We start from the raw sequence: 12,394 nt of genomic DNA, 5'->3' as shown, positions 1-12,394 counted from the left end.
CCTAAGGGAGCGATACTTCTTTCCACCAACCAGCAGCTACCTCGCACCAGTACTTTGGGGCTTTTACTCAACACGATAGCATTGAGGAAACACCTGCTTAAGCTTCAGGGTGACCCAGAGCCATTGACTCCCAGAGCTGGCAAATTTTTTGGCTGCCTCCCTATGGGTGCTGGGAAAAAAGAGGGAACTTAAGATCTTCCTGTCTCCTTACCAGATACCCAATTCCCGTTACCCCTCCTCCCCAAAAACTCATCTTAGGAGCTATTGACTGGACATCGAGAAAGAAATGAGGATTAGGTGGAAAAAATAAAAGGCTGTAGAAAAGCAGGAGAGAGTAGGTATCCAAATGCAGAGGAAAGAGAAGTAGGTAAAGAAACAGGACAGGATGGGATCCTTGGAGAAGGCTCATGTATCCCAGGAGGGAACAAGGACACAGCGGATCACCACCCTGCAAACTCCAGGGAGTGCCATTTGATTTGTTGTCTAAGTAGATGGCGCCCCCTGGAGTTGTGCAGTGCATGGCCTGCATAGCAGCACGCGGCATACTCACCTCTGCAGTGACAGAGGATAGGATGGTCTCCTGAGATCAGCACCGGGAGTTGGTTGGCTTTAAACATACATCTAAAGACATTATTTGGAACCGGAGGGAGCCGTCACAAAGTGAAGCGAGTCAGGAGTAAAGTTAGGACCGCCAACCTCAGTGTTGGCTGTGGCGAACCTCAGAGCCCAAGCTACCTGTCTCCCAAGGGAAGTTGCCATTTTCAGCTCCAGCAGATGTGGCCATGCCTGGTCTTGCCTTATCATCTCATTTTCCAAGAGAAGCTAGACATTCGGATTTTAATGTGAAAAACAAAAAACCTTGTGCTTTTTCACTGTTGGCAACAAAATCAGATTTCTATCTTAAATACACCCATAAGCCAAATTAGCCAAAGAACTTCTAATTCACCACCTATGGCTTAGCCATGTTACCTGTGTCTAGAAATTTAGGGTTCGTCAACCAGGATGCCTTTATCAGACACAGGCTAGAGAATATGTACCGTGAGCTGTAAAGCAGTCACCAGACTGAAAATGCTTTTGCACACTTAGCCTCATGGAGAAGGTTCTGTCAAAGGGAAAGTGGGATTCTCCTGAGGCCGGTTACCAAAGAAGGGCATCTGTGGCCTGCTTGCTCATCCCCCCTTTCCATGGCAGCAGTGTTCTGCCTTAAGCCGTGTAGTTCGGCTACGAGAGGGGTTCCACTCATGGAATGCTGGGTGTGCAGGTAATCACATGCCCAGGTCCCAGCCTTTGAGATGTTTCCTAAGCTTGAATTTTTTTTTCCCTCCCCTAGATCTTCCTGGTTCGTAAATCCACCAAAATGCAGAAGAAAGTCCTCTCCCTTCGCCTGCCCTGTGAATTTGGAGCCCCACTCAAGGAATTTGCCATAAAGGAAAGCACATACAGTAAGTGGTCAACGGATGGTTAGGTCCCGGTGACACGAGGGCCTGGGGTCTTTGAGCAAGTAGAAGAGGAGAGAGCCTGCACTTTGAGACGGACAGACGTGGGTCTGTGTCCCAGCGCTATCGCTTGTCCCCAGGATGACTGGGCAGGTAACCTACCCTAGGAGCCTCGGTTTTCTTATCTGTATAGTGTTAACAGTTCAGTTAAACAACTTGTGTGCAAGGTTCGCATTCTACTGCCTGGCATATGGCAGGGGCCTAACAGAGGCTGGTTTCCTCGCCCTCTTCCCAGTTATGCAGGGCGTGGTCCCCAGGTTTGCTGATGACTAAGCTGCAGGGTGGGCTGCACCACTGAGCCTTTTTATGGGCTCTCACGCCAAAGAGTGTGTCTGCACAGCTCTGTGAATAGTCCCTGAAGGGGACATGTTCCCTCTAGGCCATCACTGTTCAGTGTGCTATGAAAGGCAGCTGATCGTAGGCAGAATCTAGCCCTTTGGAAAAATGGACTGGCTGAAGTTTTGGAGGGATAGTGGTCAGGGGTGTTGGTTTCTTTCTGCCGAACCATGGTCATTGGAAATCTGAAATCTTGGAAGGCCAAGTTTTCAATGGAAAAGGGAACAAACAGTCCTGATGTCCTGCCAGGCCCCCAGTAGCAATCAGAAGATGGACCTACACCCCCAAGGGGAAGGCTTCACTGAGCCACAGGTGAGCAAGCTGAGGTGTGAAGGCGAGTTTGGATGCTGGTCAACTGTCCAATAAGATGATGGAGACCAGGTTCTCGTTATAACCTGAGCAAGCCTCAGTCCCTGCCTTTGAAGGAGCCGAAGGTCCTGAGACCAATTTCAGGGCAGATACTGGCTTCCACTCAGCCCAGAGTTCATAGTCTTGCTGAGCCCAGGAGTCATTAAGTGGGTCTGGAGGAGTTGTTTCTGGAGCAGCCTCTCTGTGATGTATGACTGGCCTCAGGTCCCGTGATGTTTTCCCTCCAGGCCTCTCCCAAGGTCCCTGGCTTCAGGGAAAAGCTTCCACGTGCAAAGTCATCTGAGAAGTCACTGAACCTGGCTCATGATCTGCCGGTTTATTTACATTAGGAGGGAATCAGAAGGTAGATTTCAAACCCACCATCTGAAAGGCAGTGAATTAAATATTAAATGAACAACGGTGATTCTGAGTTGGCTTTTGAAGCTCAGCTAGCCAAGAAGTAATATATCTAAGTGGTTTTTTGTTTTTTGTTTTAATTATATATTTACTTTTGGCTGCATTGGGTCTTCGTTGCTGCACACGGACTTTTCTCTAGTTGTGGCGATCAGGGGCTGCTCTTCGTTGCGGTGCGTGGGCTTCTCATTGCGGTGGCTTCTCTTGTTGTGGAGCACGGGCTCTAGGCGCGCAGTCTTCAGTTAGTTGTGGCTCACAGGCTCAGTAGTTGTGGCTCACGGGCTCTAGGGCGCAGGTTCAGTAGTTGTGGCACACGGGCTTAGTTGCTCCGCGGCATGTGGGGTTGCGGTGCATGGGCTTCTCATTGTGGTGGCTTCTCTTGTTGTGGAGCACGGGCTCTAGGCGCGCAGTCTTCAGTTAGTTGTGGCTCACAGGCTCAGTAGTTGTGGCTCACGGGCTCTAGGGCGCAGGTTCAGTAGTTGTGGCACACGGGCTTAGTTGCTCCGCGGCATGTGGGATCTTCCCGGACCAGGGCTCGAACCCGTGTTCCCTGCATTGGCAGGCAGATTCTCAACCACTGCGCCACCAGGGAAGTCCCCGAAGTGGTTTTTAAATCCTTTCTAACAGCCAAAGTTAACCATGATAAGTTAGCCTGCAAATCCCTCCTTCCCCTCCCGCAATAAGTACAGTTAGTGTTTGTACTTTAAACTTTCCTTGTTCACCTGAGGTCCCTCCCTGGCTGAACAATTTTCCTCCCTATTTTGTAAAGACTTTTATCACTTCCCTAGTCCTCTCCAGGTGACTTAAAGTGGCTGAAAGAGCTAGTCTGAGTAAAGCATTAACCTGCCTATGACTGATTACCACCAGGCCTCAGTCCCACCGGTTCCCCTTCCCAGCCAGGGTCTACCTTCTCTGCAAATTGAGGTGCACTGAGAGAGGAAGAACTGGCTTTAAAAACATAAGATATTTTGTCATAACATCTGGACAGTGTGTTTCATAATAAGTACCACCTCATATCTGTGTAGACTTCTTTCACATGTTACTCCCTTTTTTTAAATGTTTATGTATTTATTTATTTGGTTGCGCCGGCTCCTTAGTTGCAGCATGCGGACTCTTAGTTGCGGCATATGTGTGGGATCTAATTCCCTGACCAGGGATTGAACCTGGGCCCCCTGCATTGGGAACGTGGAGTCTTACCCACTGGACCACCAGGGAAGACCCTAAGTTACTACATTTTTTAAAAAATTGCACTTCCCACTACTATCCTTCTGGGAGACAAGGGAAGTACAGTTATGGTCCATTTTACAGATGAGAAAACCGAGGCTCAGAGAGGTTAACCTACCCCAAGTCCATTCCCTTTTACTTAGCTCACGAAATATATGTGTTTGGGGTGCTACAGAAATAGTAAGCGAAATAATACAACGTAAGCAGGTAATAAGCAAAATAAATGAGGCTATGGAAGGGAGAGAAACTCGTCTGATTGAGGAAATGAGGACATCTTCACACAGCTGAGGCTCTTTGGAATGTTGCTGGAAGAATGGCTGCAGGGGTGGCATTTCGGCAAAGAGGGAGTGAGGAGTGGTTGGCAAATACATGAGTTTTTGAAGTCAAGCCGCTGTCTGTTCCATCATCTGGAAGATGTATGAAATGGCACACCATCTTGCCAGAATATTTCTTGCACGCTTGCACACTTGGTGGTGGCGGTGGGAGTGGGTAGGGGCTAAGTAAATGAATTTTAGAATCTTTCCTACAGAGTTGAAGTCAAAGCTGATTTATGAGACCCCCGTGTTATCTTCCAAGCCTCGAGCTCCTTCTCTGCCTTGTGTCTGTACCAGAAGTGGCCCGTTTTGGCAAAGAGGGTTGTGACCCAGGAGGTCCGGCCCGGGAGGGTCAAGGGCCGGTGGGGCTTTGGTGTCCCCCAAGCCCTGTCTCCTGATGGCCTCTCACTCCAGCCAGTCTGGCCCCTTGACCCTGCCCAGCTTTGCATCCCAAACTTTAAAAAAAGATAGCTGTGTCATTTGAGTCTGCGCTGGTCTGTTTACCAGGCACTGGAGCACGTGCTCCAATGAGTCAGGGGCCAGACTTCTAGGCCCCCAACCCCTCCCCTGGCCTGTGTCTGGCGACTGCACAGCTGGTTCCCATCAGCCGTGCGGGAGTCGGTCAGGGAGCACAGAGATGCTTCTGCCCTCGCAGCAGGCAACATCCAATGTTGAGGGCCTTTCCTTTCCCAGGATGCGCTCAGGGACACTCAGCTGGTTTCCAAACTCTCTCTTTTCCAGCCTTTTCCCTGGAAGGCTCAGGAATCAGTTTTGCGGATTTATTCCGGCTCATTGCTTTCTACTGCATCAGCAGGTAAGGCCTCTTCGTCTCCCGATTTCAAGCCCCTGCTCGGCGTGTGCACTATCACCGGCCCCCGGGTTTCTTGATTCGTCCCGGGCGCAGGGCTCTGGAAGGCTTGTCACCTATTGAATGTCCCTGGAAGGATTGGCCCCTGAGGTGAAAGGGTCACCAGGCCCCCTGTGCCAGGCTTAAGATCAGAATAACTAGCCCAGCCCCTCTAAGTGTAAAATAACACGCACATGCAGAAAGGGACCCGTGATGCAAACGTGTAACGTTTAAAGGTCCCTGATAATGTTTCTGAAAAACCCCCAGTGGATGCAGTTCATCTAGAAATGTGGTTCCTTCAACCAGCCCATAAATCTTGCATCGGTCTCCTTCAGGCCCGCTGGGTACCCCTGTCTTTTTTGTAAGTAAAGGGACTGTTTCAGTCTACATGAAGCCAAGCCCCAAATCCCGATGTTAACAAGTGTCAGGAGAGTGCAAGTTGGGGAAGGCTTTCTTCTTTCTTTCTTTTCTGTGAGCCATCCCAGTTTCTCAAGTCAAGGGTTCTTTCCATGAATGAGGCTCAAAACTCATTGTCTGCAGGGGTCGATGTTGCCTCCCCTCAGGTAGCCTGGCTCAGTTGGCCTCCTTGGCTTTTCTTGTGCATCTGTCGTAGCCGATAGAGCAGAGACGGGCTAGATCCTTGGGGGTTGGGGGGAGGGTAGGCACCAAGCTGTCCACTCCTGGAGGTCCCCAGGCCAGGCCAGCCGAAGCTGCAGTCAGTGGCCTGATGGGGGAGGGCACTTCCAGAGGGGGAGCCCAGCGGGATGAAGGGGGGGCTTCCTCCAGAATGGGACCAGAGCCCTGTGAGTGCCCTGCAGGGGCCGCCACCTGCCAGGGTGTGGGCAGGAACCCTCACCTGTGCGAGGAAGTCCTCTCAAATCTAGGAGGCCAGTGCAGAAGCCCTCACATCCCCAGGGATGCACACCTGCCCTGGCGTGAGCCCGGCAGCCCCTGGGAGTGACTGTCAACCCTGGCATGACGGACAGAGGTGAGGCTGGCCGACATTTGCACGTTACAGTTTGCTTCTTGACGAGCCTGCCGTTGTTGTGAAAGATCATTCCACCTATAAAACAGGATTTGGCAGCCATGCACGAAAGATACCATCTCTCCCCTCGGTGGTCACTGTAAACTAAGTGCCGCTGTCTGGAGTCGCTTGGTGACTGAAGGGGACAGAGTACCTACAAGCCTTGGTGACCCACAAAGCATGATGCCAACACAAGATGCTCACAGGCAAATCCCTACGTTGACATTTTGTGATTAATATTCAGTCTCCTCCTCTTTAGAGATATGACATATAGAGTAAAAAAAATTAAAGAAATAAATCTAGCTTATGCATGCATTAAAACTCTTGAGTGAAACGTTTATACAGAAGATGGCTTTATTTTGTCTGTTATGCAAGTTTTAGAACCAGGGTTAGGTGAGAAGGAGGCGCCCCCTCTTGTGTGTGTGTGTGTGTGTGTGTGTGTGTGTGTGTGTGTGTGTGTGTGAGTGAGAGAGAGAGAGGAGAGGCTGTGTCATGCCCTTGGCTGGCACCGGGGGAGAGTACTCACACACAACATCTAATTTTCTAGTAGATGAAAGCCTAAAACCACCCATTAGTGAATGACAGGTGTGGTTTCCTGTCATCTCTCATTAAGGAAAACCCAAACCAATTATGCAATATTTAGGCTCTAGGTACTGCATTGGGCAAAGTAAAACCTTAAAATAAACGTAGGTTGGTTTTGTTATGTGTGGCTTTCCTCCCAATTGCCTAAAGAAAGTTAGGTTTTCATTCAGTGGGTACAGCCATGGAAATACAGATTTGCATGATGCTTTGGCGTTACAAAATTCTGGTCTCAATAGTCTTCATTTAACATTATAATCAGGGCTATGGCCTCTCCTGGGTCCGGCAGCACCTCTTATACAAACGCTGCATCCCCTGACGCTCCACCTGCTTCATCCAGAACAGATGCAAGTGGACGAGGTGCTCACAATGTTTGGGGACAGATGAAAGGGTTTCCTGGAAGCAGGAGGTGACCCGGGCTTAATACCCCAGGAAAGAGGAGCCTCCCGACTGCCAACTCCTAGCATTTATGTGAGCCCTCCTGTAACAAACCTTAGTAACAAACCTTACTAATTTGTTATTCATTGTCAACAGCCTCAAGGGTTCCAAAAGTCTCCAGTCATCCAGATTTAATCTGATTCAGGCTACAGTGTTGCCCAATCTTACTGTAAACGACTAGTTGTTTTGTATAGTTATTTTCTTCAGTGGAAATCTTCAGGTCATCTTGTGTTGACAAAACACAGGCAGGAGCTCCGAGCTTTGTCCTCACGTTCTCCACCCCAGCCACGGGGGTTGGGGTGGGGGGGGGTTGGGGATGGGGGTCTCCTTGCTGTTCTTCATACATGCCAGACCCTCTCCCACCCCAGGACCTTTGCACCTGCTGCTCCTTCTGCCTGGAATGTTCTTTCCCTCATAGTTTACTTCCTGGCCACCTTTAGATCTTCAGTCAAATGCTACCTGCTCACGGGGCCTTCCCTGGCCAACTCTCACACTTGAACCCTCTTTATTTTTCCCCTTTTGTACTTTACTTTTATCCATGGGCCACATCCCCTTCTCGTGTATTCTATGAATTGCTTGATTGTTCTCTGTCTGCTGGCGTCCGCTGGAGTGAAGCTCTGTGCAGGTGGGGACTTTGTCTGTTTTGTTCCCAGCACCTGGCACATCACAGATGACCATAGACTTTGCTGGATGGATGAATGAATTCTTTCTTTGTAACACCAGTACCACCACTGAAAAAAATAAGTCCTTTTCTGATAAGTCACCCTTGTCATTGCAAATTATTCATCCATTTATTCAAAACACATTCTCTCCCTGTCTGTGTCAGGCAAGGCCCTGTGCTGAGCCCCGTGAAGATTTCATCAGTGCTTAGAGCATGATCCTAACCCTTGTGCATGAAGATGAACAAGTGCTTTTTAAGTCTGCCTCTGCCCTTTCGGAGAAAGCAGAAGGTCATGGTGGCGACGCTATGCCCTGGCCGCAGCAGGACCCTGGTGCCAGCCCAGCTCCTTCCTCTTGGGCCTGCTGGTCTGTGATGCTGCAGTGCATGTGTTTCCTGGTCTACACATGGCGCAATGCTGCTTGGGGGCAGGATTGTCACGTGAGGCCCTTTAGATTTGCCTTTCTGCTCAAAGCATGGCCCAGGGTCAGGGAGCTTGACAGAAATGCCCAACCTCCGGCCTCCCCCAGACCTGCTGAGTCAGAGTGCAGCCTCACAAGACCCCCCCAGGGATTCAGGTGCACATTCCAGTTAGAGAAGCACTACCTTAAGACTCAAGAGGGAGTTTTGTCCCCAGCACACAAAGGACAATGCATGGGCTGTAGCTGGAACACGTCACAAATAAAACCAACAGACATTCATTGAGAATCTGCCGTGCGTAAGGCAATGGGGGTAATACATTTTGGTTTAGGATCACACATTCCTGCCCAGGGAGTCGGGGCCCAACATGCAGAGCATCTAGCAAATCAATACCTAATGTGTTATTTGTATGATGGATCCACCAACATAGTTAGCGATTCTGATATTAACTCTAGATACGACTTAGCTACCCAGGAAGGCAATTTGGTCCTCGCTGCAAATACTGAAACCACGCGGGCTTGTCTCTCAGCCTGTCCTGCGTGTGTTAACACAGGCAGGAGTAGTGATCCCACAGTCCTATCAGTAAAGACGAGTCTGGTTGGGTATGCTGTGATGTCTGTGTAGGACATCTGAAATAGTTTAAGCTATAGACAAACAACGGGGACCTACTGTATAGCACAAGGAACTATATTCAGTATCTTGTAATAACCTATAATGGAAAAGAATCTGGAAAAGAATATGTACGTATAAAACTGAATCACTTTGCTGTATACCTGAAACACGTAAGTCAACTCTACTTCAATTAAAAAATAAAACAAAAATAAATAGTTTAAGCTAAAACATCTCTAGGATGGAAATGAAAGCAAGAGACAGAACAAGACATGTAATTACATGTATTCTCTCTTTTGAAAAATCAGGGACGTCCTGCCGTTTACCTTGAAGTTGCCTTATGCCATTTCAACAGCCAAGACTGAGGCTCAGCTTGAAGAACTAGCCCAGCTGGGACTAAGTAAGTGGGTGTCCCTGCCCAGTTCTCTTGACGTGAATGCATGGAGCAGAGCCAATGGCAGATGATACATCGTTGCATCAAAAAGCAACCCTCATCTCCATGGTAGAACTCCATGAGGCCCTGAGTCACACCTTCTGAGAGTCTTTTTCTAAGTCAAACGTCCAACCAGCTCTCAGAGGCAGGTGCTGAGTTTGCCCAAGTAGCCCACGAATTCTCCCCACATCTCCCGTCGATGAGTTTGAGCTCCCCAAAATTCCAAGTCTTAAGGTAAGGTGAACCTCTGTCATGGGTCCTGCCCTTCTGTGGCATCTTGCTGGGGAAAAGCCGTGCCTGATGGACAGGGAAAGCCAGTGCAGGCACCTCCCGTGCATGAGTTTTATTCTAGAGGAACACACGGTGTTGATGGCACTTCTGTGCTTTGAGGAATTTGACGTGCAGGCTTCCAGAGTAACATCTGTCTCAGTTCCTCTCTTGCTCAGTTCCGGCCCTGGTGTTCTGGGCCACGTCCTTTACGCCGCTCTGCATCCTCACTCCAGCCAGCTGGGCACTCGCTTCCCCTCCTGCCCTTTGCCAATGCCCCTCAACCCAGCCCCGTGGCGGACGGTGGATGGCAGGGGCTCAGGACACACCACTCCCCCAGTGTCACTTCTTGGTTCTGTTGCCCTGGGGAACCCGTGTGGGTTTAACTTTCACAAAAAATGTTTTCCTCCTCGATGGTAAGGGGGAATTCTCTTAAGATTTGGGGGCTTCAGTCTTCAGATAGACGAACAACCAGGCCATAGTATTTGAGTTTATATACCAGTATATAGTATTTGAGTTTGGGATTCTGAAGGGCAAGTACCAGGATTCCTAGGACCTAAGAAACTGTGATACTTGACCCAGCAAATAAGAAATATATGTGTCCCTCCTTTGGCTAGTTTGCCCCGAAATCTAAAGAACTTGTTCTGAAGCGGGTACCATTGCCAAGAGAGCCTGCAAAATGCATAGAGAAGCCTGGAGGTAGATTCACATTCCCCTCTGAAACTTGGATTGTTTCAGAAGAATTGCCACATGCATCTGAGGCCTGTCTGACGGGCAGCTGGGTTTCAGGATTGGGAAATAGAATCCAGGTAAAAATATCAGGGCCGCATAAGTGGCCCTGCTGAAAAGTCACGCCGTCTCTGCCACCGAGTTTTACACACCTTTGGAGAGAGTTTAAAACATTTCCTGAATTTAAGATCAGATCATCAACTAGATTACAGGCCTCTCGAGGACATGCGCCAGGTCTCCGTTTCCTCTGGTGACCTCCATCCCCAGGACTCCTGGCTCGGTGGTCAGCCTTCTGTGTGTGCTTCGTGCCAGGGCTCCAGGACCGAAGTATCGGGGACAGCACTTGTGCCCTGCAAAGATCGAAGCAGAAACAGCTTTGCTCTGGTGGCCACTCACCGGAAGCAAATAAGGTCTCATTAATAGATATTCAATGTGTAATCGTCAATGTGCACCCTATCCATTTCGTGAAGAGACAGCACCTTAAAAAATTCTTTACCTCATTTATTTGTTTGTCCAACAAGTCTTTCTGGAGGGTCCGCTATGTGGCAGGCCCTATGTCCCACAGCAAGGGTTCAAAGATGCATAGGGTCCCTCCCTCTCCCCCACTCCCCAGGTTTAGTCTGTATGGGAGGAACACGTAACACGGGAACTAAGTGTTCCAAGTTTGTAAAGTCTTACAACGGTGGCAGCGGGACTCTAAGGAGGACGCAAAGGAGGCGAGAGCTGCTCTACACTGGCCGGTAGAAATAGATGCAAGGCAAGCCAGTGTGTACCTTTAAATTTTCTAGTAGCCACATGAAAGAAAATTAAAGGTGCAATTAATTTTTACAATGTATTTAATGTGATATCTGCAATGTTATTTCAATATATCATCCCTATTTTTTAAAGTATTGATCAAATATTTTACCTTCTTTTTTTCATGCTAAGTGTTTGAAATCCAGTATGTATTTTATCCTTATAGCACATCTCTATTCAGGCACTAAATTTTTGTCAGAAATACATGGATCTGTATTTAGATTTCGTTACATTTACAATTGAAAAAGTAGTTTCACATAAAGTTTCACATACTTGAGAGTTTCCCAGTAACCGAATTGAGTGTCAGTTTTTACATTTAAATTGACTTACCTGAAATAAATGGAAAATGGAGCCCCTCCGTTCATGAGCTGGATTTCAAGCGCTCACTGGCCACAGGTGGCTGCTGGCTCCCCTATTGGACAGCACAGACCTAGAGGGAAGGAAGGATGAGAGAAAGCGGGCAACACAAGTCAAGGTCAGGCATGTTCACAGCACAGACAGGGCAGGACCAGGGCTCCCAGCCTCAGCCTCTCCCCAGGCCCCTGTGACCAGCCATTCTGGGCCCTCGGGAAAGAAACACAGTTTCAGCAAACACAACAAGGCAGAAGTGTAGAGACAATAACCTATTCCAGATGGAAATTACAACATGTGTTCATCACCACCACCGCCTCCCTCGATTTGTGTGGAAAACAGACCCGTCTGTCAAAGGGCGCCCAGGCAGTACGGCTGCAGTCAGCGATGTGCACCACTCCAAAGAGTGCTGGGCATCAATAGCCAAGGCCAGGAGGTTGTAGGATTTGGGAAGGATGGGCAGCAGACCACAAAGATGGACGGGCGAACTTGCACTTAACCTTTGCATGAGCTGGCTGTCCCGTTTTTTTGCTGATGGGACCCATAAGTGTATTTTTCCTCCCTTTGGGTTTTAATGCTGAATGTGTCAAACCCCAGGCAGATTGTGTAACGTCCCCCAGGCCCAGCTGCTGGTCCTGCCCGTTAAAGGGGAACTGTGGGCCCCCTGCGGAGGGCACCCCGGGAGAAGGAATCAGAAAGGAGGAGGACTTGGTCTTTGTGGAGCAAGTAGGGAGTCCCATGGCCTTTTCCGGGCTCGCACTGTAACCACCCCAGTTCCTTTTTCCTCACCTGGGGAAAGGCCTGGCCGGCTCAGTGACACGGCCAAGCCATCTCTCAAGGGCTTTGAAGGTGAAAAGCCTCCGGAGCCTTCCCACGAGCCCCGGCAGCTGGGCCTGGCAGCATTTCCACCCTTTCCAGTAAAGGAATGCAGTTAAAAAAAAAAAAAAGAGAGAGACAGAGAAAGAAAGAAAGAAAGAAAGAAAAACACCACACTCCAGTGTAGCAGCGCCTCCCCTTCCAAAGCTGTGCATTGCCAGGCAAGCGTGATTTTTTGTGAAGGACTGGCCGAGTGCACTGTATTTACATTCTTGTGTTCACTGATAATGACTTTC

At 49.1% G+C, this 12,394-nt stretch overlaps 1 protein-coding gene and 1 long non-coding RNA gene across 5 annotated transcripts in view; one reads left to right on the top strand and one right to left on the bottom strand.

The window, feature by feature from the left end:
* RIN2 (Ras and Rab interactor 2) overlaps positions 1–12,394 on the top strand; it is a 104,745-nt gene that overhangs the window by 63,989 nt on the left and 28,362 nt on the right. For all 4 annotated transcript variants that reach the window (XM_082431655.1, XM_082431654.1, XM_082431652.1 and 1 more), the window contains 3 exons: positions 1,331–1,442; positions 4,874–4,946; positions 9,016–9,107. In XM_082431655.1, coding sequence (XP_082287781.1) covers positions 1,331–1,442; positions 4,874–4,946; positions 9,016–9,107 — 277 coding nt within the window. The remainder of the gene's footprint in view (positions 1–1,330; positions 1,443–4,873; positions 4,947–9,015; positions 9,108–12,394) is intronic.
* LOC309645912 lies at positions 9,174–12,390 on the bottom strand. The gene is made up of 3 exons (XR_014255105.1): positions 12,072–12,390; positions 11,262–11,361; positions 9,174–10,486 (listed from the first exon to the last, which is right to left on the bottom strand). It is a non-coding gene; the product is annotated as an uncharacterized lncRNA (long non-coding RNA).

Source organism: Balaenoptera physalus (genome assembly GCF_965194825.1).
Source record: "Balaenoptera physalus genome assembly, chromosome: 16".
In the NCBI taxonomy this organism is placed as follows: domain Eukaryota; kingdom Metazoa; phylum Chordata; class Mammalia; order Artiodactyla; family Balaenopteridae; genus Balaenoptera; species Balaenoptera physalus.
Note: the sequence above shows the minus strand (reverse complement) of the source record. Positions and strands in the feature narration are given on the sequence as shown.